Source organism: Pseudoliparis swirei, chromosome 24 (genome assembly GCF_029220125.1).
Source record: "Pseudoliparis swirei isolate HS2019 ecotype Mariana Trench chromosome 24, NWPU_hadal_v1, whole genome shotgun sequence".
Lineage (NCBI taxonomy): Eukaryota > Metazoa > Chordata > Actinopteri > Perciformes > Liparidae > Pseudoliparis > Pseudoliparis swirei.
This window is the reverse complement of record NC_079411.1, coordinates 17,146,440-17,174,135: the sequence shown is the minus strand read 5'-3', so window position 1 is coordinate 17,174,135 and position 27,696 is coordinate 17,146,440. Positions and strand designations below refer to the sequence as shown.

Genomic DNA, 27,696 nt, shown 5'->3' with positions numbered 1-27,696 from the left:
ATATTTGGTCCTTGTTAAAATATTACATCTTTGAAACGAATTGAACAGACCATGTGGTCGGATTAACTAGAGTTCCAAGTTTTAAGTTATTTATTATCAAACGCTCAACAATTACAGAAGCAGCTGTTGTTAATGAAAATATTGTATATTAAGCTCCCTCCAACAATGTAAATTAAATATAAAAACAAATCAAAAGCATAATAAGAAAACATCACATTCTGCAATTTATGGAAAGCTGAGAAGACAAAGAAAGTGGCATGCCAAAGTAGTATAAGCACAAACCAGACACTTTTTTTCACAAACTGGCAACCCAAAAGTTAATTATGAAGCGATATATATTAATAAACTATTATGTTAAAAAAAAAGTGGTACAATAAGGTACCATAGGTTGTAATGGTGCCATTACAAACATATAAATAATTACAGCTTTTGTTGGCATATTTATGGCAGAAATAATGGATATAAAATATATGTATATATTTACAATTATATATAAGTAAGAATACAACTGATACAAACGTCAAGACAAACACATAAAACATACAACGTTTGCAATAAAAATGTAGATGTAGGTGCACTTTCCACAACCATTGGTTGTGTTCCAGTTCATCGACTCTCCTGCTGATTCCCAGATCTCACAGCGCATGGATACGTCGACCACACCACGGTCTGCCTTCCGCCCTGTTCGTGCCTTTTTGCACGCAAACGCCGTTGAGCCGGTCTGGAACGCTCCCCTCGTCTCACAAGAACCAGCAGTAGCCGTAGCAGCAGTAGCCGCAGTAGCCGCAGCAGTAGCCGTCATGTGAATCAGCTGGACGAACAAGGAAGGAGATAAATAACAACACGACTCCGTCTTTCTACATCAAGGTAAAACTAGACACTTTAATGGAAAAGACGCGTTGATATACCGGCGTAACGCGTTCGGTAGCTAGCTCTGAGCCCGTTTACCAGGAGGCGGTGTGCATTTCGTGACTTATGTGCAGAATTAACTGAGCTATCGACAGCTAACCGTTAGCGAATGCCAACTTCTTTAGTTGGCAGTCGATGGTGCCCACGGGCAAATGGCCCCGTGTGCACGGTCATTGTTCCTCCACCTAATGCTAAACACGTACGGTGTCGACGAACGGCGCGCACGCGTTATGCATATCATACTCACTCGTTTGTGTCACACAAAGTCACAGAGCGAAGCAACAGCAGGCGCAGCGCGGGCCTGTGTGCAGCCACCTCGCGAGGGGCATTTAAACCCCGTCCACTTGTGCGTTTGAGGAGCTAGCTAGCTCGCCAATGTTGCGGCTAGGTTAGCTTAAGAGCTAGCATGGCTTTAACCCCCTCCCCCCTGAGTGCTTTAAGCCAGGCTCCCTGAATTAACGATTAAATTCAAATTAAACGAAACCCAAATGAGCCTCACGTTATCACGTATGTTAATTACAATGTAGCTTTTGAGCCATTCAGCCCCTGTACTTAGCATCATAACACAGGCTAGGCTAGTTGGCTAGTTAGCTGGCTTTGTAGACAACAAAGCTCAGTGAAGCTACAGACATACAGTGCAGTATTAAAGGGTCTGCCGCTATGCATTCGTCCCGGGGCTTCAACATGGTTTGTTTGAATTGATAGCGGGCCGAATAATGCCGGACTGAGGATGCCACATGTATCGAAAGGACTGTTGTGATATTGAAACAAAGACTTCACGCTAACAGGTTGTGTGTAAACACTGTTACGTTAGCTGTGTTTTCTAAAACTTGCAATTGCCTGTTACATAACCGGGTCGCACGCCATTAAAATGGGGTTTGCGGTGAAGCAGCACAATGGAGAGATTTAAGGATGAGCGTGTATCGGGGTGGACGGGGGGCAATGTGATCCTTTGTCTGCATGCACAGCTAAGTCAGAGTTCGGAGTGGGGTGGGTGGATGGGACACAATCCGAAAAGGGTTGTTGGCATGAGGAAGGATCAAAGAACCAAATGGACATTTATTGAATCTCTACCTCCATCTGGTGGTTCCCTTCCGCCATTACACACCAACTGCTTGCTGGTCCAGTTACACACCTGCAGATTACAACCTGTCAATTCCATTTAGCGATGCACATTTTGTAGTCATATATTTATTTTATGTTTTTAATGAGGAAAAAGCTAAACACCTGTAAAGTAATGCAATTACTGGTTTGAAGTCGTATTGATATGATTCAAGCAATCGGAGCCACTAGTTCCTTGTGAAATAACTGCAGAACTAATGTTTTCAACTGGTTTGGTCATTACTTTACACTATATATGTCCAGATATACTCATCAAATTAAAAATAAGAAAAATAGGTAGTATGAGGACATTATGGTAATATGAACATGCTAGATGAAGTTTTCCTCTTCAATTTTAAAACATATTAACAATTTAAACAATAAAAAATTAATTACTTTTCAGATGAATTTCCAACTGGACTTAAAGTATCTAAAATAGCATCTACAAAATCTATTCAGGACAATAGATTGTAGATATTGCTTAAATATATTTTAAAAAGCTTTAGCAGAATATATAGTTTGCCCGGATTTGACCATGTTACCTTTTCATAATGGATTATTTCAAAGTAATGAATATATTTTTTTTACCCTAGCTAATATACATCACCCTTACAATTAAAAAGCCAATTATAAAATTGAAACTAATTTCTATTGTTTATTCCCCACCCCGACCCCCTTCTTTTTACAGGTCTTATCTGGTGAGAAGGCAGGATGGCGGGGGCAGAGGTGTACACCCCTGCAAACCCCACCTGCAAGATTATGACCTTCAGGCCCACCATGGAGGAGTTCAAAGACTTCAACCAGTACCTGGTTTACATGGAGTCTCAAGGTGCTCACCGCGCAGGCCTGGCTAAGGTAATTTGGACAAAGGTTCAACCTCCCAAAAACTGTTGGTCTACATCTGTGAGTGATGGACTTTGTTATGTCCACAAGGTTGTCGTGTCTGTGCATACAGTTTGACTTCTGTTGTTGAAGGTTGATCTCTAATTTTGTACTAAAGGCAGTTTTAGTCAGTCAGAAGAAAGATATATAAAAGAAGCTAAGGAGGAGTTTCAGATACAGTGTTACATATTTAATACATATTAGTGGCCCTTTGGACATGGTGGGTCAACTACTGCTGATCAGAGGGACCTATTTGTACAAGTAAGTAACTTTTATTTTCAACAGCAGTTCTTTCCTCTTCTGTTTGTCTCCTCAGGTGATTCCTCCTAAAGGATGGAAGCCCCGTCGTACCTATGACGACATAGACAATCTCATGATTGACGCTCCCATCCAGCAGATGATGGCTGGCCAATCAGGGCTCTTCACTCAATACAACATCCAGAAGAAGCCTATCAATGTGCAGGAGTTCAGGCGATTAGCAAACAGTGACATGTGAGTTTTATGTAGTTAATTGTTTACGTTCACACGGTATTTACATTCTGGTTCTGCCCAAAAAAGAATCTTTAAAATTATTATTATTATTTTTTTAAATGTACCAGGGTATGCAACTTGGATATTTGAAAATGTAAAATGTTAAACATTTATTTTTAGAATACAGAATAACCTTGTTGATAAAGAATATTAGTTACCCGGCAAACTGTCTGGCTGGCTGGAGAAACACTTAATGTGGTCCACAAAGAGAAAGTCAACAGGTTTTTACAATATATTGTGTATATATATATATTATATCCAGGGGATTGTCTTGCAGGTGTTGCTTGCATATTTGACGTAAAAGGAAATTAAAACTAACCTTTTATGAATATTTATATTACATTTTTTGATAATCTTAAATGATTGAAAGAAAAGCAATAGAAAAGCTATAAAATGGTAAAATTCAGTTCCTTTTGTATAGCCCATAATCACAAATTACAAATTTGCATCAGAGTTCTGTACACCAACGACAGCTCTGTCCCAGGACCTCACAAACTCCCCCAAAAACATAAAGAAATATTCATAGGGGAAAAAAGGGAAGAAACCTTCAGGAGAGCAACACAGGAGGATCCCTCTCCCCAGATGGACATAAGAAACAGATCTCATGTGAACAGAAGGAACAGCGTTACCAAGTTACAACACATTCAATGAATATGACAGAAATGATGAATAATGAGGAGTAGGAATGACCCACGATCCAGATAACCATGATCCATGCAACCAGAAGGAGGAAGAGAGGAGGGGCATCAGCAGGCCGAGCCAGGAGAAGGACCATAGTTGATGAGTTTAATTTCCAGAGCTACAGTTTTCTTAATTGTGCATTTGATTGATGATGGAGCCTTGAGAAAGTGATTTTTAACGTGCAGGAGCACACTTGGGGGGGGTGTTGTTGCTGATACGTATTATGTGATATCTGTTAAAGTCAGGTCACCTTCAACTAGATTAATCTTTTAATTATAGAAGATTATAAAAATAGGATTACGGATGATTTGAACACTGAATACAGATGCCCTGTTACTGAACACCGCTAATACATTGTCATGTAATTTAATGTTTTGCAAGTGTGTTGCTTGTTTCTTTTATGTCCCACTTTGAAACATCTTACTGTTTTATTTCTATTTCTCTTTTATGTTTATGTTTTAATGCCGTTGTCTTAGCCAGGACTCTGAGGGATTCTGAATCTCAATGAGAATATATTCCTGGGGAAAATAATGGCAAAATGAGTACAATGTGATTGTCCCCTACAGGTACTGTACACCACGCTACCTGAATTATGAAGATCTTGAAAGGAAATATTGGAAGAACCTCACTTTCGTCTCACCCATATATGGCGCTGATGTCAGTGGCAGCCTCTATGATGAGGTAGATAATGTTTCTTCCTTTCTTTGTTGCTTCCTCTCCGTTTCTATTCTACCATTTCCAAACGTGTCTGTGCATTTCTGTCACCAGCTATTTAATCTCTCAATGAACACAGGTTGCGTGTTTGAAACTGGATTATAATAATAGGAATAGTGTTCAATCAATTTGGTGGACTTTACAGCCGGCCAACCTGGCGCACGCAGAGTTAAATTATTATTATTTATTGATTGATTTGAAAATAAATGCCACTGTCAACCAGAATATAAATCCTCATGGTTGTTTCTAATCTCCTAGGATGTGGAGGAGTGGAACATTGGCCACCTGAACTCTATCTTGGATGTTATCGAAGAGGACTGCGGGGTCTCCATCCAGGGGGTGAACACTCCCTATCTATACTTTGGCATGTGGAAGACCACCTTCGCCTGGCACACTGAGGACATGGACCTGTACAGCATCAACTACCTCCACTTTGGAGAGCCCAAGTCCTGGTTAGTGGGGGGGGGCAGGGATGTATTTACAGGGGGGGAAATGCACAGAGAAGCAATAACTGTGCAACAAAATGTAATGTCACGTAACTTTATTTATGTCTTGTTTTTTTAAACACCCTTACGGAGTGATTTATAATACGGGACGCATTTAAAACGCAAAGGGAATGAAATTAACTGAAAGCCCCAACGAAACCCACAAACTGGTATGTCATAAAGCATCCAGAAAAACATAGAAAATGCCCCAAAATAGGATCCCAGACTGCGAAGGCTCTGTCGCCCTCGCGTGAGATTCTAGACCTTAACACAATGGCAAACCACATGTTCGAGGATCTACCGCGTAGGAGTCAATCATATTGTAAAATCAATTCTAAACCCTGAAACCAATGCACGTTAACCTCAGGTGACTGGACTTATTACAGGACCTATATCTCTGTGGAACTTTCTCTTCATCCTTTTAAAGTGTTGGCTCTCACGCTGCTTTAAATTGCAATGGCATCTCTCTAAGGGTGCATATTTACATACAACTGACCATTTTATTTCTGTTGTGTCACTGCTCCTGTTTGGTGCGACACATTAAGGAAAAACAAGTCTGAGTATAGTGCGTGTGTGAAATAGACTCGCAGATGTAGATTTGTGTCCTTTTCATAATGCAGTCCATATTTGCGTCAGGGCTGCAAAATCCGTCGTCGGCACTCTCCATTAAGATCTGTTTTAGGATTTAAAGTGGATCATTCTTTTAACCCAGTGGATCTCAAACTTTTTCTGTCGCGCCCCGATTCGGAGGAAGAAAGATGTTCTGCATTTCCCCTCTCGCCCCACCTGTAATGCCTCTGCTCACAGTTTGAGAACCACTGTCTGTTGCATGTGGCCCGAGGGCTTTGGTTCCCTTTCTGCTTGTTTGCACACTGATGAGGTGGTTACCTGCAATAAGGGACTCTACTTTGGGGAGTCCAAATAATAATGAGAATGGAGGAGGTACAATATAAGCAGGAGTAGGGACATCCAGTGTGTGTGTGTGTGTAGACCTTTTGTTATTCTCCAAGGGCGTAAGCATATGGTTTGATTTCCTGGAAGCTGTCATTCTTGTCTGTGCTACGGAACAAGAAAACCTGTAATATCCCAACCAGTCAGTCACATGCCATGCATTGTTTCTATAAATCTACCTCAAACACTTCAATGCTGATTAGTGCCGTAAACTAAGAGGAAGTGGTTGCTTTTCCACAACTACTTCTGTCAGTTTAACGATATCAATCGCTTGATTTTCCCGATAAAATACGATTGGGAGATGAATTTGCCTCATAGTTCAGGGACGAGGTATCCCAGGGAACAACATGTATTTTCTGGATTTGTTTAGGGGACCTCGAGGACAGAATTACTGGGATCATCATTGGATAGTGTAATGATTAAACCTAAAACAGTGGAGTTGTGTCAAGTTCCTCTTTTAACAAGATATTTCAAGAACAGTGAAGTTGAGGTTGAAATAATACGGCCAGATGGCAGATCTTGTGGTGCAGATACAAGATTTGACAAACTTTAGAGTTGCCAAAATACTTCGAATTTCATCGAAAAATACTGGGCTGTCTCATGGCTAGATGGGTTTGCATTTGTATTAAATGTTATATATATATATTTTTTACAATTGGAGCCATGCTTTAAGGAAGTTCATGTTAAAATAATAATGTGACAGAAAAGGTGAGGAATGCAGGTAGATCAAAATGGAGTTTGCTTTTTATTTCTTTGTCAGCTCTGCTTGCTCCATTCCTCCCTCACGCTTGCCCTGGAGGGAGTTCAGCTCATTAGAGCACTGAGCCCTGCAACCCACAGGGATCAGTGTCACATACACACACAGAGCAGCCTGATTATCCAAGCACCCACACACTTGCATGCCCTTATCATCCAGCGCACACACACACACACACACACACACACACGCTCTTTCATCTCGCTGCTATTTGACACTTCGTCCCTGGAAGGGAGCGACTTAAAGATGCACCTCTCTCACCTCCTCTCAATCCCCCGCCCCCTTACTCTCCAACTCCCCATGTCACCTCCACCTGAGGTTGCCTCTCCCTCTCAACCTGTCTACCACTGCTCTGTTAAGCTGACAGGTTGATATGATGTTAGAAATGCCACAGACCCGAGGGCGGGTGGCGCTAGTCAACTGGAATGCCGAGCCAAACCTTGAGGGAGCTCGGTCTCCTTCCCTGTGTTTTTCTGGCCGGGAATACGCAGAATAAGGACATATAAGATGAACGCTTCACTCGCCGCAGTCGGTGATTGTTATTCTGTCAGAGGTGGAACGAGGGTCCCGATTTTGAAAAGATAAACTATTGTAGAAACAAAAGACAAAATCAAAGGTTCAGCAATTGCCCAGAACAGTTAATGGCATGTTTTCCACAGTATATTTGAATATCCTTCTATGACATTTCTGTCATCATTTGTGATATATTAAAAGGCTCATCAGCCCTGTTGCATGTCTTCATCACTCCACCACTTGATGGCAGTCTTGAAATTGCAACGGCTTCTCTCAAAACTCTCGGCCGGCCGATGTCAGTGGACGCTACAGTGTGTTCATTATGCCCACGCCACAATGCTTTGTTCACAATGTTCCTGTTCACGGTCAAACACTAATAATTCAGTGTGTTCCTTATCTCTCACAGGTACGCCATTCCCCCTGAGCACGGGAAGAGACTAGAGCGTCTGGCTACAGGTAAAGGAATAATTTGCATTATCTTTGTATAAGTGGAGACGTGGGAGGGGTAATTAAATAATATATATATATATATATATATTTGCATGAAACGGTATAAATGAAACATAATGTCATGCTGATGAGCTCTGACTGCAAACGAGTAGAGACGTAAATGGGGAACATGCTTAATGTATTGGCACGGCACATTAGGAGAATCCATACTGTAAGATATTCAGAGACTAAATGAACTTTAATGGATATGATTACATGCACAAATAAGTACTTGTTTAAGTGTAATGAGGCTGATCACTTAACTGGATAAATGAGAATCCCTAAACGCTGAGAACTTAAACACAAATATTATTGTACAGTAAACAAAGGTCAAACAATGAGGAAGCAACAAGGCCTGAATATAATGAATTGTCCACTATTCCTTGTTTGAGGCGGTAATCAGGTAAAAAATACAAAACATTTCCAGGTTCCACATTGTAAATTTAATGTCAGATGAACTCTTGCTGGGTTTGCTTTGTGTTTCATGCAGTGTCTTGAAAATATAATTCCAATCCCGTCGTCTTGTCAGACTGAATGAGATATTTGGAGACAATATTTTATGCTATGTTAACTTTCGCCGTATATTTGTTGGTGGTTTTATAAACGAATGAATCAATTCATTTTATAATTTAGTTTTTCTGTTATAATAATCTTAAATTGTGGCCTTGATGGTGTGTGTGTGTGTGTGTGTGTGCATATTTTTGTCAGGTTTCTTTCCCAACAGCTTCAAGGGGTGTGAGGCTTTTCTTCGTCACAAGATGACCCTGCTCTCCCCTTCCATACTCAAAAAGTATGGCATCCCCTTTGATAAGGTAGGCTCTCAGCCCTCACTTGAAAAATGACTCTTTCCTCCCCTTCTCGCCATTTATACCGTCTTCATTTCCAACTTTCTGGAAACAGATTTTCTTGCCAGTAAAATTAACAGACCAACCAATATGTCCCCCTGTGTCTTTCTCCCTTCTGATCATACGTTGATACCAGATCACTCAGGAAGCTGGAGAGTTCATGATCACCTTCCCTTATGGCTACCACGCTGGCTTCAATCATGGCTTCAACTGTGCAGAGTCCACCAACTTTGCCACTGTGCGCTGGATCGACTATGGAAAAGTAGCCACACAGGTAACATTCAGCTGAGAACCTTCCTTGAGAACGACACAACACTTCTTGTCTCTGGAGAGTCTCACAAAGAAGTGTCTCGGATTTGAATGTGGTTCAATTTACTGTTTTTTAAGTGATTATAATGAATCCTTAAAAGTGACCGTCTCCTGACAATATATGTCTTCCTCTCCTAGTGCACATGTAGCAAGGACATGGTGAAGATATCCATGGAGCCCTTTGTGAAACGTTTTCAACCTGACCGCTACACTAACTGGATGGGGGGCAAAGATTCTGCACCCCCCGACCACATTCTTGCTACTCCCAGTACAACGCCGGAGCTGCAGAGCTGGTTGCAGAGGCGGCGCAAGAACAAACCTACGAACAAAGGGTACCGTCGTCTCACTTTGTTTTCTGTGACATTCTCTAGACGAGATCAGTCTGCTGCAGATCATGGTGCTACTCGGGCTTTACATCTGGTGTAGGAGTGGTGTTTATGATAACATCTATGTTTTTAATATCCTACACAGTCCACCATCAATGTGAATAAAGATTTGATTTTGTCTAAGGACAACAACATTTAAAATAATTTCAAGAATATTTGGATATTCATCCGATTGCGATGGCGGCTAATAATTGTGGCCCAAAATGTTTGACAGCTGGAGATGACATTGTCTCAAACATTTCGCATTGGCTTTCAATTATTTGTTATTGTTAGTCTGAGTTTTGATTTCCAATCTTATGTGACCCCCGCCACCCCTTACAGCTGCACACACTCCCGAATGCGCTCCAAGCGCCTCAGAACCACCGAGGAGCCAATTGGCCTGAATGGCAGCTCAGCGTTGACCAGCAGCAAGAGGAAAGGCCTGTGTAGTCCGCCTGGGCCCAAGTTGCGGAGGATTGTGGCAGGGAAGAGCTGCAGGGAAGAGGCAGAAGAGGCAGAAGAGAAGGAGGAGGAGGAGCAGAAGGAGAAGAAAAAGGAAGCAGAGTTGAAGCACAACCAGAACTCTGTTCTTTCTGGTGAGAGACGGTAGTCGGTGTATGTGCGTACGTGATTGACCGTCAGTCTGCACATTTACGTTTTGGAAATTTCTCTGATTTGAGATCTATATATATTTTTGTATTCCCTTGTTTACTTGGTACATACACCCTCTAATTCTCTTCAACAGGTCCTTGCCGACAGATGTGTGTGGTCAAGGTGAATCGTGTAGAGAGTAATAGTTTGGGTTTTTTGAATAAGGAGTCATCCCAAAACACTCGCTGCAGCTCCGTCCCCTCCCCTGCTTCAGCAGTGAAGAAGGACCTAAAGGCAGAGAAGGGCACACGCAGTGCGCCGCTACGCCTCTCAGGGTCAGGGGTCACAAGCAGGACTCCTGAAGGACTCGGACAATGGCCTGAGGCTAACAAGACGCATCCGGGAATTATTGAGCCACGGTGTTGCTCTCATGAACCACGAGACCTCTCATCAGCTCAGGACTGCTCCATCAGGCTCTCTCCCCTGGAGGCCAACAGACTCTGCCCATCTTCCCGCACACTGAGCACTTCTACTGAGACGAGCTTGCGTCCCTCTGGCTCTGAAGTTCAGACGGCTAGTTCCTCATGCAGAGAAGACACTTTAAGCCAAACGTCAAACACTGACATTAGCATGGACACGGGTACGGAGGATTACACCGACAGCCCTGCTGACGCAGAGGAAATGGGCGCAGCTGTTCACATGAAACATATCAATTCACACTCCACGACAGAAGCACTTTATGATCTAAAAACTGAGCCCGTAGAGGGGGATAGTTCCACATCCTGTGGCTCCTTCTCCTCTGTAGCACACAATTGTAGTTTAGTAATGGAAAATAGTTTCCCAACGCTGCTCCAGAGGAATGCAGTGGATATGCCACAACTCACTCCAGTGTCAGCAGATACGGTTGGACTCTGCCCTATGCCCCCTGTGCTTATCCAGGAGATGCCCTCGCTCACCCCGGCTAATGACGGGCTGACCGTCGCCCCGAAAGCGAGCACGTGCAGTCACCAGGTTGCACCGGTGCTTCAGCGGGAGACGCCGACCAACTCGCCGTCATCGCATCGAGCCAAGCAGGAAGAGGCAGAAACCGACTTAATGATGTCAAAGGAACCTCTTGCTGCAGAACCGGCCGACGAATGGAATTTAGATTCTACGAATAATTGTGACGGGGCAGCAGTGTCTGGATTACGAGGAAACGTGGCTCATTTAACCACCAGTGCTCTGCAAGAAATGACAAAGCTGGGAGATGTTACTCCTGGACAGACTGACGCTTCCTCTCGCCAGCTAGTTCGGAGCACTGCACCTCAAACGGGCCAGCAATACGGCGTAGCAGGGATGGCAAGTGAAGATAATTCTGCTCAACAGGACACTGCATTCGGTCTGAGCAGTCGTGGCCCCCTTTTAGCTGGCACCTCAAACAATAGAGCCCCTTCCCCTCCATTATGCAGTCAGAGTGACGGTCACCTAGCATTGCAACTCCAGCACCACGCCACATACTCCCCACCGCATCGTATGTCCGAGAACCCAGACATGGAGCCCAATTCGTTCGCCAGCAGCATCTGGAAAAACTTTAATTCCCAGGGCCCTGCAGTGCTCATCCAAAGTCTGCACCCAGAAATCCCCTCTGACTTCACTCACGACCCCCTGCCGTACACCATGTGGACTGAACCTCAGTGCAAAGAAGTCACGGACCTGGAGGATGCCGAACAAGACCTCCGTGAGTCAGAGGACCGGGGCGGGGCAGGCGGGCCTCTCACCTGGGCCCAGCTCGAGCCCACCTCGCTAGTTTCAGTTGGAGCCGTTGAGCCCCTGGGCCTTTGTGGAGATTTTGAGCTCCATCGGGGGGAGGGGGAGGGGGAGGGGTCTGAAGCCCTTTCCTTGTGCAGGGAGATCGGGAGGCAAAGGGAAGCAGAGGAGAGGATGCACTCAGTTACTGCTGGTTCACCACTCGGGATGGAAAGAGGAGAACAGGATGGAGTGTCTGACATGGAAGAAGGGGGATCTGATGGCGATGAGGCGGAGCAGCGAAAAACTGCCAAGGGAGAGAGCGGTAGCGACTCATCTGAGGAGGAAGAAGTGGAGGAGGAGGAAAATGATGCGAGTAACTGCGAGTGTGATGAATCAGGCCTGGAACCCGGGGAGGTTTGTGCCGTGAGTGTTACTTTACACCCAGGCATGCACAGTCCGTCCTTTTCATACAAATACAGATTATTTAAAACTTTTAATGCTTTTCAATTATGCCTATTCACGCTAGTACGCCGCCCTGTCAGTGAAGAGGACCACTAAGAGCTGGCGCCACCCAATCAGGAAGCCAACAGCGAGGGCTGTACCCACTGCTGTCAAACAACAGGCTGCCAGTGACGATGGTGGGCACTCACTCACTCACTCACCCACCCCACACACAGTTCACACTGTTCATTAAACGGTAACGCTAAGGTTTAGCCTTAAAAGGACTCCCACCATTCAGACAGTGACACGTGCACGTGCTGGAAGCCGTGCTACTTTTTAATAAGAACCTCTGACATTTTCTGTTGTGGTTGGTGCATCGTGGATTACAGCAGGCCAGAGACCGTGATCCTTTGACTTCTGCTGGTTGCAGTAAACCAGGGTACAGTTGCCAAACCCCAATTGTTAGCATACTTTAAAAGCCATAACATTTTCTTTGTGAAAAAAAAGTCACTCGCAAGACGATGAGCCCAGGAGAAGTCTTGTTGTCTTTATGCTGTTATAACACCCTTTTTAAATGGCAACTGCTGCCAGGTAATATTTGTGTTACAGCGTAGCTTTTTATAACCACTGAACCGTTCATCTCTGCGGTCCCTTCTCCTCATTTTTCACATTTTATGTCCCCCCCCAAATGGTTCGTCTGACGTCAATGCGCACATAAACCAAACAGATTTAACTCTCAGGCCGACCACAGTAAAATGACCTGGTCATAGATACTCTATCTTTTTCTATGGTTATAACAGGGGGCGGGGGGGCAGGGCCCTCAATTAACAACTACTTACACAGTCATATTCATCATCTCCATGCTTGTGAAAACAGATGAATAATTCAGCAGCCATTTTTATTGGTTATCCCAGAGAAGTGGCCGTGGCTGTGAGTAGCCTATTTTATGATGAGAGCTCTTCATCAATTTTTTTGTTTTCAATTTTATTAATATGAACATACAGGCTTCACTTCATTGAAATTGTTTTCCAGGTCACTGGTGGAAATTGTCGCCACTGTGCATGGATTAGATCTGGCTTTGCAGCAAGTCTATTAAAACTGCAGAAGTCAATAGTGAGAACGATGCTTTTGATATTCAGGCCACACGATTGTTTCATAGTCAGAGCGGGCTTAATTAAGCAACTCCCAGACAAGAGATTCGCTCTCTGTATTCCATGAATCAACATCTGGGCCATAGTAAAAAAAACTAAAAAAACACCAGTTGAATAGATAAGTGGTTGTAAGGCTTTGTTGTGTCTCCCCTTAGAGCCCCTTGAAGCAAGCCTGGCGAAGGGGGAGGAAGAACAAGAGGAGGAAATGGAGGCGTGGGCGAAACCCCTCATCTACCTGTGGCAGAACAGGAAGAGCTGCTTCACGGCAGAGAGGGAGTTCAATGCCAATGCAGCCACCACGCCACCACACTGCGCTGTGTGCACACTCTTCATGCCCTATTATCAGGTAACACGGAGGTCGACAAAAACACATCTATTTGTTTCTACAAGTATATATAACCAGTGTAATTTGTTGGATGCTTTACTCCAAAAATGCGTTGCAGTTTCATTCGTGTGTGTGTGTGTGTTTGTGTGTGTGTGTGTGTGTTCCATAAACACACTCGAGGATATGATTGTATCCCCCGGCTATCGAGCTGAAGACGGAGGAATCGATACGAGCAGATCACACCTAGTCGTACTCTGCGTTCGCTCCTTAAGCCCTGCAGGATTTATCAGATTTCAGTTTTACCTGCGCTGATCAGTGACTCTAATCCCATCTGGGGCGCATATGTCTTTCACCCTGCCCCCCTCCTCCCCCCACTGTAGGATTACATTACATTACTAAATGACATGTAATGTAGAAATACTCAGACACAATTACTTTCGGTTTTTCGGCAAACATGCAGGTCCTTCTGTTTATTTAGGCCCAGCCTGGAGTTCTAGTATTGAAAATACTTCCTACGCCCTCTGGTGATGAACGTCTCATGGTTTTCTTGCAGCTCTTCAATGTCTTATTACCCAAACAGCTCTGTAGTTTGCCATTGGCTAGAATGCCATCCAAGTCCTATTATTTTCCACATCTTGCTGCTATATTAGGACATTCCTCTTTTTTTTCAGGCCGAAGACAAAGTTGAGGACGATGCACGGATTGAAGCGAGGGACAGCTCCAAATCCTCATCGCCAATGGAGGGCCAAACACGTCCCTGCAGAGGTCTCAAGAGAACTATTCCTCTGGTCCCAGAGATCTGTTTCTCTTTCCGGGAGCAGAACTGCCCCCCAACTCCCTCCAACCCTCTGCTGCAGGAAGATGGCACCTCCCCTCTGCTCTACTGCCAGGGCTGTTGCCTGCAAGTCCATGCAAGTACGTATGCACGAGGGAAGAGAAGTTTATGTGTGTAAATGTGTTTCTCTGTGCGAGTGAATGATTTAAAAACTTTTATTTGTCATGTCATTGTTGGAGGGTCAGTGGGTTTGAGCCCTGACGCCCGTCTCGATGTTCCACCCCCTCTCCGTTTCCCTTTTTCCCCATTCTCTGTGCGGTTTGGAGTATTTTATTTCCTTCGGCAAACGAATGACTGTGAATCCTCGGTGTTCACCGCACATACTTCCTGTCCAAAAGCCCCAAACCAGTGCAGCTCACACGCACGCTCTTAAAAAAAAACAGCCCCGGAACCTTTCTGCACTGGACACACAGATGAACATTATCTCAATCCTCCATACACACAATTTAACAGCTCTGGGTCTTTTTCCCAATCCTTACACGTTTAACGAATATCTTAAGAGTTCAGCTGGAGACACACACACACACACACACACACACACACACACACACACACTGTCCCAAATCCATAGCTTTATTCTGACATTTCTTCTCTCGGTCAGTTTCAATCCTTCATACTTTTCTGCCCCTCGTGTTGATACGGCCTCATGTTTTGTGTGTGTGTGCGTGATTGCACTGCATGTGCTTGCTTTCGTGCAAGTATGTGTGGGGGCACAGGGTGGGAGTGAGAGCTGAACTGCATGTCATTTGACACTGATGAAAAAGCCACAAGTTTAGTTTGGGAACCTACAATAAGTAGAAGTTGATTTTGCTTTCCCCTCGTATTGTTATTCGGGAAGGGAAAAAGAGAGGTGAGCTTAGATGTGATGGATGGCAGGGGAAAAGACCGGAGACACACACGCATACAGACTGTAAGCGTTTCTTACATACAAAAATTCCCTGCAGCTTATGTGTCTAAAACCTGTAGGACTGGATTTTAACCAGCTGTCTGCTTTGAAAAGACTCATTTGTCTTCCTTTTAAATTCAAAATATGTTTCCGTTGGAGGCCACCAGCATTTATGTTCTATATCTATAAAACCGTGTCTGCTGTTCTGCCCAAACAAGGACATGGACCGAAACCAAGCAAAACAACAATATGTGCTCAAAGTGGCTGCTTCATGCGACTCTTGAATGTTTTCCCGTTGTCTCTCAGCCATGTCATCTGGGTTCCAAAGGGCCACCGGCACTAGAGTCTGGAATGAAAGCGTGTTGTCACGCCAGTGCCCATGTGGCTGTCTGCAAGGCGCTCTTTAATACGCAGACGAACGCACAAAATAAGATGCTTTTATAAACAAAGGGGCGATGGATGCACCTCTTTCCTCCTGTGTAGTCTGCGTTTCTTGCTCAACCACAGCCTTTATTTTTCTTTCACACTCCTAACCATAGAGCTGTCTCCATTTCCACTCAGTCTGCAATACTGTGGACTTCTGCACGAGACGATAGCATCTTCCTGTTAGACACAATGTGGACGTGGCAGTTCCTTCTGTTCCTTGTAACTGTGATTATAGACTTACCAGTCGCTTCCCGCGTCGGCTGCTTTCTGTGAACGGTTTGTTGAGGCCCCGTCACCGGGTTACAGTCGAGCGGTTTAGCAGTGTTTTGAGTGAGTGTGAAGATTTTTTTTGTTTCAATCCATCACTTCTTCCTCCAGGCTGCTACGGCGTTGCCGCAGATGATGTCAGCGAACAGTGGTCGTGTGATCGCTGCACAGAAGGAAGCTTTACAGCAGTAAGGCAATGTTTCTCCTTGTGTGATGTCACTTTTCCCCGAAACTTTTCTTGACTGGTGTTTTACGTGGCGTGTAATTATGAGCACGTTATGTGTCGTGCAAGGCCGTAGGAAAATAGCTCTGATTAAAAGGGCAACATTTCCACATTTTGATCTTGGTCGGTTTAAAAATAAAATGTAAGTGTGTATTTGGAGTCAACTAGGACACGGTCATCATAACAAAGAGGCTTGATAGATGAATATGGCTGTTTTATTATGCCGCACTGTTCCTCTCCAGGAGAAGATGTTGCCATTATCCTTTGTGTGCATCACCTTGCTTGGAGTAGAACACACTGGAACCGATATATAAGTTAAAGAGCTGCATTCATATTTAACGTTTCTATTTTTTGCGAACAATGAAACTGCCTCTTTAACATCAAACAACTGACTTCCCATGAATTTGATTTGACCTAGTAACACACACACACACAATGCAGTTTAAATGTAAGCGTTTCTCAGCATATTGGTGAGTGGGATAAAAAAAAGAAGATGTTTCTCTCATTCTCACTTATCTCTGTCTTTCCTCAGGAATGCTGTCTCTGTAACCTCCGAGGTGGAGCTCTGAAGAAAACCCAAAGCGCCAAGTGAGACTGGCTTTTGTTTTCCTGATTAGCTCGGCATACTCCTTTTGATCTCCTGAGCTCAGACAAAGGAATTGTCTGTGGGTCTTACTCATCATAGTGTGTGTGTTTGTGTGTGTGCGTGCATATAGATGGGCCCACGTGATGTGTGCAGTCGTACTGCCAGAGGCACGGTTCAGTGATGAAGCCAAGAGGGGCCCTATTGACACCAGTAGGATCCCCATGCAGCGATATAAACTGGTGAGGACACACACACACACACACACACACACACACACACTCTGAAGCAGCGTTGGAATTCCCCGGGTACCTGAGGACTGGCTCAGTCTAATTAATGAAGTGTTCACAGTTCTAATTACCAATGTGAGACGAACATGCCCGCAATCAAAGCTATATAATTAACCAGTGGTGGGTGGCAGAGGGGGTTTGTGTACGTTGGGCTGTCTGTGTGCGGGTGTTTGTCCGTGTGCGTGTGCGCTTGCTTAATGAGAGAGCTGGAGTGTGTTTCAGCAGACCTGACATGTAGCCACTATAGTTAGCTCTCTGCTGCAGGCGCCACGAGAGCTCAGCAGCAAGCAAAAATATGGGAGAGAGGTACAGCCCAATGCGCGATGGACAGCAATGCACCATTCTCGCTTGCGTTATTCAATTCAGTTTATTTGTATAGCCCAATTTCACAAATTACAAATTTGTCTCGGAGTGATTTACAATCTATACACATAGACATCCCTGCCCCAAAACCTCACATCGGATCAGGAAAAACTCCCAAATAACCCTTCAGGGGGAAAAAAAGGGAAGAAACCTTCAGGAGAGCAACAGAGGAGGATCCCTCTCCAGGATGGACAGATGCAATAGATGTAATTATGGTTTCAGGAATACATATTGCATTTAGATAATAAGGCGTGTATATATGGGACTACCTAAAGGTAACAGATTACTGTCCAAAGCTAGAAGTAAAAGAGCTGGGATTCACACGGACATCATTAATGTGCAGTATGTGTTGTGTTTGATAATCACGGCAGACTTGTGAAGCTATTCAACGGTTTTACGTTAAACTGACCGGTCTTTCTATGGGGCTGCCCCCTCCATAATCATTAAGTCGACTACGATTTCTGTTGGCAAGAAATCATTATGTTTCTTTTCATTCCAATTTTATTTTTTCAAGAGACTTTTGCCCCATCTCTGGTTAACACAATAATTAAAGTGGTGCTTTTGTGTGATTCTCAGTTCCACAGATCTGTTTATTAAATCAACTGATCCATTTTTTTTACTGAGAATGCCCTATCTTCTAGTATTTAGTCCACCCTCACGGCAAAGGTGCGGCCTCGGGGTGCCCTGGCGACCTCGGGGTTATGCCGCCAACCTTGAACCACATGTTTGAAATGTTTCTGTCCGACCGAGGATCTGCGTTGTACGACGTTCCCCTCCTTTCTATTACTTTGATCTAAACATTTGTTTTCAACTGTTAAATAACGGTATAATACAAACATTTAAATGTTATTGTTACAAATATTACATAGTGGAGCTTTCTAGATGAAGCTATACTACAGCGTTACATTTGTAATGTGGCTCTTACACGAGTCCCTGCCTCGTTCAAGGAAAACTACTGCACTAAATAGGACACTGGCTTCATCTATACAATGACATTACCCACAGCACAGGGTATTTACAGGGATATGGCTCATATCGGCTCACACCACATTGTAATTAACCTCAATGGATATGAAAGCACAGACCACAAAGTGTCAGGATCTGTATCCAGAGGCCAAAATCTCAACAAAAATGAAAACTAGTCTGGACTGAAAAGGGCGACGGGGTGATAAAAAGCCTGTGACATTACTCTGATGATGAGCTAATCTTTCAGATCTTGTTATGATCTAAATTGGGAACTGTGCTTTCTTCCTTTAGCTGTTGGATGCTGCTACGCTTGTCACAGTGCCATTCATAGCTCGCAGCGGGCAATGCTGAAAACGCATGCTTTCATAAAAAAGTATATACAGTTTTTCCCTTTAAAAAAAATTATATATATATTTTGGAAGATTCATCTGATCTGACCACATCATTTTTCACAAATTAACATGTTGACACCAGCGCTTATATATTTTGTTCATGACACATGCCTCAGTTGATGATGAAACGGATGGTCCTCCAAAAAATAACCTCTTTGGTTTTGAAGTGAAGATAAAATATTTTGGGGGGGGGAACCAACGACCGGTTTAAATATTCTGTAGTATAAAATTAAAAAACAAACCCCATTTTTGTCACAATGACAGCAATTTTTTTATTTTATTGAGTGAGATGACGGCAGGTATACCTCTCTCCTATGTGCGTCATTTGGAAGTTCTCTGTGAGCCACGTGTCCACATTGGACCCGCTGCCCTGCAGCAGCAGCCCAATGCATTTATAATTTACAATCGCACACACACACATACGCATTCATAATTTACTGTGAGAATGTTCTTAACGCATGGCTCAACACAGTTGCCCAAATACACCCAGGAGAAGACACAGGCGTGGGAGAAAAAGTGGGTTAGACACACACACACACACACACACACACTGCAAACTATGTTGACATAATCTAGCATTACTTCGTGTTCGACACCTGAATTGAGGAGGCTGAGCTGAAGATCGCAAAGGCGAAGCCAGTCGGGCTGCGGAGGTCTAACTGGAATAATGGCGTGGGATGGCGATTTAAAAAGTAAAAAATCTTCAAGGAAATTAACAAGGGACACTTATTTTAGAACCGTAGCTGATAATGACGGATATTTTAAAAACACAGCTTTGTATTGGCGCCTGCTTATCCGCCTATCAAATGCTGTGCGAAATGTTCCCGTTCCATGTAACCGTGCATCATGGGGGCTCCTATTTAATATTGCAGTACTTCTATACTCTTACACATGCTGTTTTAAACCCCTCATGTTCATCCATGGATGTGTTTGGATAGTGATTACTGATATGACAGTTTACATGTCATTAAACTTTTTTAAATATACGTTAGACTTCATATTTACAAACCAGGTAAATTCCCCACTTGAGTTAACTACCGGTGAGGCACATCCTCTGAGGAGTTAGTCGATAACTCGTGTGTGAGATTAAAAAAAACAAGATAAAAAAACCAAACATATATAGGCAGGCATATTATCGGCCAGCATGTATTGGTCTCGCAGGAATTGGATTATTGAATACAATCTCTTCAAATAGATGCAAAACCGAGCCGGAAGACGGGGTCGGGAAGCGGGGGAAAAAATTAGAAGAAATGAAAAGAGCCGAGATGGATTTTTTTATTCGGAGGAGAGTGGAGGAAATGGAGTGAGATGGGAGGGATGTGAAAGGGGTGATGGGGAAGGAGTAGGGTTATAATGGGAGGATGTCGTCATGCTTTCCCTTTTTTTAGCGGGAGAGCGGAGGAGTTATGGGAGGAGGAGGAGAGGAGCAAATGGACTTGATGGGAGGTTTGGTGCAGAGCACCGAGAGATGATGTTGGTGTGCATGGATGCGTGGCAGCAGTGTTTGTGTGTGGGACGTGCCTGTGTGTTACTCCCTTCGCTGTGTAGTTGAGTACAGCTTAGAGACCTCAAATGGGGGAGGGGTGGCGGGGAGAATTACCAAAATATAGGCATTGCAGCATTGGTTTGTGGAAACCTCAAATGATGTCATCCGATTGTTCCTGTTTGAGGATTTTTCTTGCATTGTAGCGGTGAAATAACATACCCCAACCCCCATTGTATTCGCTCGTGTCCATGTTTGGGTTTTTGGCATCGGGGAGATTTACCGATGTGTTTGTTTTGGAGCACATACTGGTTTTAAATGAGGCTCGAGGTTCACGGCCCAACCAAGCAGGGATTCACTTAGTGGCCTTTTCCTTTTGTCTTTAATTCGCCGCTGTACTTATTTGTGCCCACATTCAAAGTCTCTCAAGTGGAAATCCCGATTTTTCAATTACTCTCTATTCTTACCTGCTTCAAAGGCTACACTTTTGAATAAGGTCAGGTTTTTCTTCAAATGCAAAAGAGACTCTCAAAGATTGATGGTCTAATGTAGCTCACAAGTGGAAGGTAAGAGGAAAGATTGGAAGGGAAAAAAAAAGACGGGACCGAGGACCTAAAGGTCACTTTCGGTTTTTAGTTTTGTTCATTCTCATCCTGTGCTTAATGTACGGAAACGGCAAAGCTGATAACGACTCAGGTTCCTGGATTGGATATCTGTGCCTTTGGCTACTCCTGGATTGGATACCATTAATTTAATAACGCAACAATTCACGACATTTATAGCTCTGTGTTTATTTGTGTCATTTGTCTGACGAAGTAATCGATATCTAAATGAAAGAATGATCCCGGTGTCTTCCACACAGTGAGGCGTCCAGCTTCTTAATTAAACGCTGGTGTCGAACCCAGTACTCTGTCAGCTGATGCTCAACGTTGCACTTTCTTAACTAACAACACTGACTATGTCGGTAGTGCTAAAAGGGGGAATGCTGAGGTTCTTCTTATTGTTGACAAATCCAATAAAAAGCCAAAAAGCAAGTTATTGAATGATTATATAGTCCTTCCTTGATGAGCAGGAACTGGTCACGCATAAATGAGCCATACTGTTAAACTGAGTGACACGCTTCATTTCGTTGACCGCGGGCACTGTGTTTGAGTTGTTGATTTGAATCCCACATACCGTGCCCCTCATTATGTCAAATATTCACTGGGGAACTTAATGTATTTTTTTTATTCACAGCTGGAAGTACTCCCGAAACACTATTCACCCTGTTTGTCTAACTTTCGGTGTAAACTACAGTGCCCAGCTGTGAAAGGAACATGTTTGTGTCTTCAGTAGGAAAGAATGGACTTTGGGGCCGAGTGCTGGCTTAAACCAGAGCCCGGAGCCAGCCTGGTCCTGAAAGACTTTGGGCCGAGCTGGCCCTCGTCGGCCATGTGTCCCGTGCTGACCGTTTGCTCTGGTCTGTGTTTACAGAAGTGCATCTATTGTCGTAAGCGCTGCTCGGGGAAGCGGAAGGCAGGTGCTTGTATCCAGTGCTCGTGTGGCCGGTGTCCCACCTCCTTTCATGTGACCTGTGGCCATGCTGCCGGTGTGATCATGGAGCCGGATGATTGGCCGTATGTCGTGTCAATCACCTGCCATAGACATCAATCACGGAGTTCGTCAGCTGTAAGTTATAGGACGGGTGTTTCCTCCAGACCTGGTGTCAACCAGGTTGTGCTCGGATAGAAAAAAAGGACACACGGCAATGTGTTTGCTCTTTTGAGATCAGAACTTTTTCAAGTCGTAAAAAGATGTAATCGGGGTAATTGGGTCCGGCGTAGACGGCAAATGTTTTGGTGTGAATGTTTAAAAAAAAAAAAATGTATGCAAGTAAAGTAAAAGGTGATGGTCTAGTGTAGGGCTGTCAATGTGCATATCGACCAACTGTGCTCGCACGGCGGTCTCATTGCTGCTCTCTGTCTACACTAGAAGCAGCGAGCGTGCCAAGTGCCGATCTCGCTGGGCCAGACGGTAATCTCCAAACACAAGAACCTGCGCTACTACAGCTCCCGGGTCGCCGAGGTCACCTCCCAGACGTTCTACGAGGTCATGTTCGACGACGGCTCCTTCTCCAACGATACCTACCCCGAAGATATAGTGGTGAGAGTATGTTTAATTGGAGACATGCTTTCAGAGGTCACCTCTCAGTTGTATGAGGCCATATCCGATATTATATAACACTTTCTTTTGAAAGGAGCCTCCTTCCATTCGAGGGGGATTATTGGTTCTGGAATGGTCGTTGCACAGGGGATTACCTTTTCTTTTCTAAACATTTTTTTACTTTGGTTTATTTGATAAGGGACAGTGCACATTAATAAAAACATTTCTGTCGAAGTGCCAGATTTAGCCAAGAGGATATTTGTCATCTGAAGTCCCGAGAGCCCGATGTCACAAATGTGCTTTACGATCTTAACTGTAAAGTAAAAAAACCTGATCGAGAGTCATTGTGAGTCCTCCTCTCACTGTAAACCTTTCTGACTTCACGACAACACAGCAATGATCTCTGAAAAGGCCATTCGCATTAAATCGAGATATCATTGTTGTCATGGTAGCAGCAAATAATCACTCGCATGGCCTCTGGTTGAGTGGAAATTCATTGATTTGCTCAAGTGATTATGGTAATGACCGAGTCCCACTCGGCGAGCTCGACACTGTTAAAGAGAAGTGGCAGACGCAACCACACGCTTATGTGTGTTACTTGTGTTAATGAGGACCGTCCACTAATTTTGCATTCAATCCCGAACCTTGGCCCCTAATTGGACGAGTGCTCTTCAGGTGTGCAGCAAATTACACGCCCTCAAGCCCATCGATGCAGCGTTGAACAGCATCCTATCTGGAGGCTGTTGTGGCGGTGACCGTTTGATGGTGTTGCAGGTCCAAGTCCTGAACGCCAAACCATGCTCGACTTTTCTTGGACCACAGGCCGCGTCTGGGTTTCTGACACAGGCACGGCTGCTCAGACTGACCGTTCTTCTCTTGTCTTTATTTTTTTTAGAGCAGAGATTGTATGAACTTGGGTCCTCCAGAAGTTGGGGAAGATGTTCAGGTGAAGTGGCCCGATGGGCTGTTCTACGGGGCCAAGTACCTGGGATCCAACGTATCCTACATGTATCAGGTACAAGCCAATGCACTGCGCTGTATGGCGTTTTTTTTGCAGATGGGATAATCTTTCGGGGGTGAACGTTGAATTCTAGTGCATGCTCAGTCGAGGGTCGAAGCGAGACGGTAAGTGAACTTGACGAACTCCGGCAACATCAGCGATGTCGTGACTCCTCCGACGCCGTTGTAGTCCCCGGGTCTATGTGTGGGGAGGTGGAGGGAGAGCGAAGGAAAGACGGCGGACGCCTGTGATTGAGGGAGGTGCTGAAGCCGTTGACAACTAAAGAGGAGGAGGGAGTGAGCAGAGATAGAGATAGAGAAGGCTATTCAGTCGCAGAATGAATGCAGATGGGGAGAGATGGAGCGAGCGTGAAGAGGAGGATGAGAAGGAGGTGACAATCTGCATAATTCAAACTAAATGAAATATTCACCGAGCCAGGTCCCACGGCTTCCACTTAAAGCTTTATTTAGTTGAGCTGGGAGTCACCCGTTAGTTATGCACAAATGCATCTGTGACGCAGATGGGTCAGATTCTAGAAACAAGCTGAACAAGAACTTTCCATTGTCAAGTTGTTCCTCAGCGAAAAAATAGTTTTGCATTTTTACTTCAGGAACTATATGTCGATCAAAAAGTTGCGTTTTGCGAGCAGAAAACATTTAGATTTTGAGCGCAGAGGGAAAACGGAGTACCAAGGAGAGTACCATTAGTGCCCTTGACCATTAGTGCCCTTTACATTTAGTGCGAGAGACGTAAACTGCGAAGCACTGCATTCATTTACTACCCTGTAAATAAGAGCTGACTATTTTCTCGTCCCCTCAGGTGGAGTTTGAGGATGGCTCTCAGGTGCTGGCAAAAAGAGAAGATGTCTATGCTTTAGATGAAGACCTGCCTAAAAAGGTGAAACGTAGACTTGTAAGTATTAGACTTACTGGGCAGTAAACAGTAAACCACAAAATTCGATACTTTGACTGGCATGATGTTTTTTTTAAAACTCTTTTGCCACCTGGAACGCTTTGTTGTTTTTGTTGTTGTTGACTCATTGGTGTTTTCCTCATGGCCCCTTCTTTTTTTCTAGTCCACCGCCTCGAGCATGCGTTTCCAGGATGCCTTCTTCACCACGCAGGGCGAGAGCAAACGGCAGAGAATGCCCAACTCTCGCTTCCAGAAGGACTACGTGGCCCTGCCGGGCCTCCGTACGACGGGCAAAAGCACATGGGCGCAACGCAGCCACAAAGGGAAATGAAGTCACGGACACATTCACTGACTCACCGGTGGATGTAGCGGGGAGGCCGTGTCCGCGCGCACACGCTTGTGTGCTGGAAGCGCTTTGGCGCCACTTCCGTCTCAACCGTGGCACAACTTCCCTGAGACTGGGTCAGAAGAACGAGTCTGAAGGGGAACGGGGGACTCGAGGTTAGAGGGCGGTTCACTAGCGTTGCGGCGTGTACATTATACAACAGTGATCGCGACAGCTGGACTCATAGAACGGGTTAGTGGAGGGGCGGCGTTGCCTCGTGCTCTCACATCCGTCAGGGGAAATGAACGTGACTTCCATTCGTCACATTGCTCCGCCGCCCCCAGACCCTTTTTTTTCTTATTTAAAAAAAAAATAAACGACAAAAATAGAACGTTTTTTTTCTTTGTACATGGACAATTCAAAAGAGGGGGATTTTTTTCTAAATAGCTGTGGTCTGAATATTTATGCACTTTGCGTGTAGTATTTTCCTCATGTCTTTACTGTTTCTCCCCGCATGTTAAACCGTGTGTCCTAACTGCTCCTGCTGGAGTCCAATGACACTACAATGGCTTCCTTGCTGCATCTTTTTTTATTTTTTTATTCAACTATATGGACAAAAACATTTGTTTAATATTGAAAAATTAATCATTGCTGAATTTAAAAGAAGCCAAATATTGATCTTGTTTAAGCCCTTGCGAAGGTGAAATATTCAGACAGGAAGCCATGACTCTGTTGGATTCTACGCACTATTAATGTGAAATGCTACTGTTGCTCCATTGAATGAAACGCGTTGTTAAAATTATTTAAAATTTGTATTTATTTTTGGCTTGCTCTAGGTAAACTATTGCTTACTGCTGTAATGAAAACAATAAAAAAAAGATGTTTTTTTCTAAATAAAATTGTCAAGTTATTTCCAGTAATTCAGTTGGTAACTGTTTTGGTCGGAGGCGGAGTCTCTGGTGACGCCGCTGACTATTGTCTTTGAGGTGGTAGATGTCCTGCAGAGAATCATGTGACACGGCGACGTTTTCTTAGTTTCCTTAGGAAGTGCAGCCGCTGTTCAGCTTCCACATCACTGATGCTGCTGACCCTCCCAAATAAATAAATAAATAAATAAAAAAATTTAAATAAATGTATAAATAAAAAAATACAAGAATAAATGTATAAATACAGAAATAAATACATTTTTTATTTCTTTATTTATGTATATTCATCACATGTGTTTCTACATATTTATTTATTTATATGTCAACATACATTACGTAAATGAGCTGGGCGAATTTAAACTCAACCTCATTGTTAAACATCAAAGTCAGAGAGGGCAAGAGTAGAAGCAACAGATCATCAACACTGGACCTGTAGACGACGAACAGTGTTTATAATTATCTTGTCTGTGTACTACTAAAATACTACTGTTGAGTCACGGATTGTAATTTAAGTATGTTTTCAGCCGTTAAGCATCAAATCTGTGGTCGGTTTCTGTGATCGGTTAAGAGATTCAGCCTAATAAGGATATGTTCTGCTCTTTGAGGTTCTGCCTCCGGGACCCTCCGGGCGCTCGGCGCTCAGAGCTAATGTGATCTCAGCAGGACTTGATCTCAGCAGGACTTTTGAAATGCTCCTCTGCATGGGCGTCTCGCTGGCAGAGGAGATATAGAGGATCTAAGGAGGTTGATTATTTATCATTTTTATCATTATCATTAGATAACGTTACGAGGGTTAAGATTAATAACACTTCAAAGTTTCATATTGTAAGCTCAAGTAGGGACGACGTATATTTGGATACGTATATCGTTTATTATTTAACAACTACGCCAAGCAACAGAACACACCACAACATTCTCTCCGCATTCTCTATTCTATATAGAATAATTGGTAGTGAAATGGAGTATGAACAAGAACAGTTGACAGTTGATGTGGTGACGTTCAGAAAGACCGTCCTCCGTCCTGTCCTCTCGAGTCTGAAAGAAAGAAGACTCAAACTCACAGTCTGTACTAACAATGATAAATGAAATAAACAGCTGAAGTCAAAAAAGCTGTAACTTTAACTAACTTCTGCTAAGAGGTAGTCAACTTCACTTCAGCTTCAAAAATAGTAGAGCACACAACACACAACACATCACACCCCATCTCCATTGACCCAGATAGAGAGAGGAGAGGAGGGTTCCCACCGCCCTTGAATATACGTAATACACACACGTACATACATAAAAATAAAAAAAGGACACGTACGCGTAATAGAAAAAAAATAAAAAAGAAATGAAGAAATGTAGATATATTTATTGAATGATGTGATGTCCATTTATAACTATTTATATGTATTAATTTATTTATTTATTTTATTTTTACATTTATTTTTTATTTTATTTTTATTTATTTATACATTTATTTAAGCATTTATTTATTCATTCCTATATTTATTCATGCATTTATTTATTTATACTTAAGTCATTTTGAGTCCTCCATACCCCACGTCCTCATCTTTCTGGACGTATCTGTGTAGAGAGAGAGGTAGTTGTCCCACCATGCCATCAGAGATGCTTCCCCGTCAGACTACTTACTGCAGTGTCCTCAGCATATCTCAGGATGGTGTCCTTGTGAGGTCGGCGCAGGTGAATAATAGTGTGTGGAGTATATGGGACCCATCCTGTCAGGATGTCCAATCTGTGGCTAGTCAAGGAGGAGAGGAGAGAGGGGTGTGGTTCAGGGCCGGAGGAGGATACAAGGAGAAGTTTACATTGGACTGTCTATACATGGTTGGTTATTGTCTTCAGTAGAGATATAAGGCTGACGGACGTGGCGCAGAGTGTTGCTGGTGAATCCAGAGGGACTGGC

The 27,696-nt window shown here is 43.7% G+C and overlaps 1 protein-coding gene across 5 annotated transcripts; it reads left to right on the top strand.

Moving 5' to 3' along the window:
• The first annotated feature begins 762 nt into the window (after positions 1-762).
• kdm4c (lysine (K)-specific demethylase 4C) lies at positions 763-25,760 on the top strand. Of its 5 annotated transcripts, none has more exons than XM_056409368.1 (22): positions 763-867; positions 2,699-2,865; positions 3,209-3,384; positions 4,671-4,785; positions 5,077-5,270; positions 7,931-7,980; positions 8,722-8,825; positions 8,995-9,132; positions 9,306-9,499; positions 9,875-10,128; positions 10,278-12,274; positions 12,378-12,489; positions 13,599-13,789; positions 14,440-14,683; positions 16,294-16,370; positions 16,938-16,993; positions 17,122-17,230; positions 21,956-22,150; positions 22,454-22,624; positions 23,520-23,639; positions 24,444-24,521; positions 24,700-25,760. In XM_056409368.1, exons 2-22 carry the CDS (start codon positions 2,722-2,724, stop codon positions 24,865-24,867), a joined length of 4,887 nt encoding a protein of 1,628 aa, XP_056265343.1. In that variant the 5' UTR covers positions 763-867; positions 2,699-2,721; the 3' UTR covers positions 24,868-25,760. The 5 variants fall into 5 exon arrangements, with proteins under 5 accessions (XP_056265343.1, XP_056265344.1, XP_056265340.1 ...); XM_056409365.1 differs by having other exon boundaries at positions 764-867; positions 22,457-22,624; positions 24,444-24,536; XM_056409366.1 differs by having other exon boundaries at positions 765-867; positions 10,278-12,265; positions 24,444-24,536.
• Positions 25,761-27,696: the final 1,936 nt, after the last annotated feature.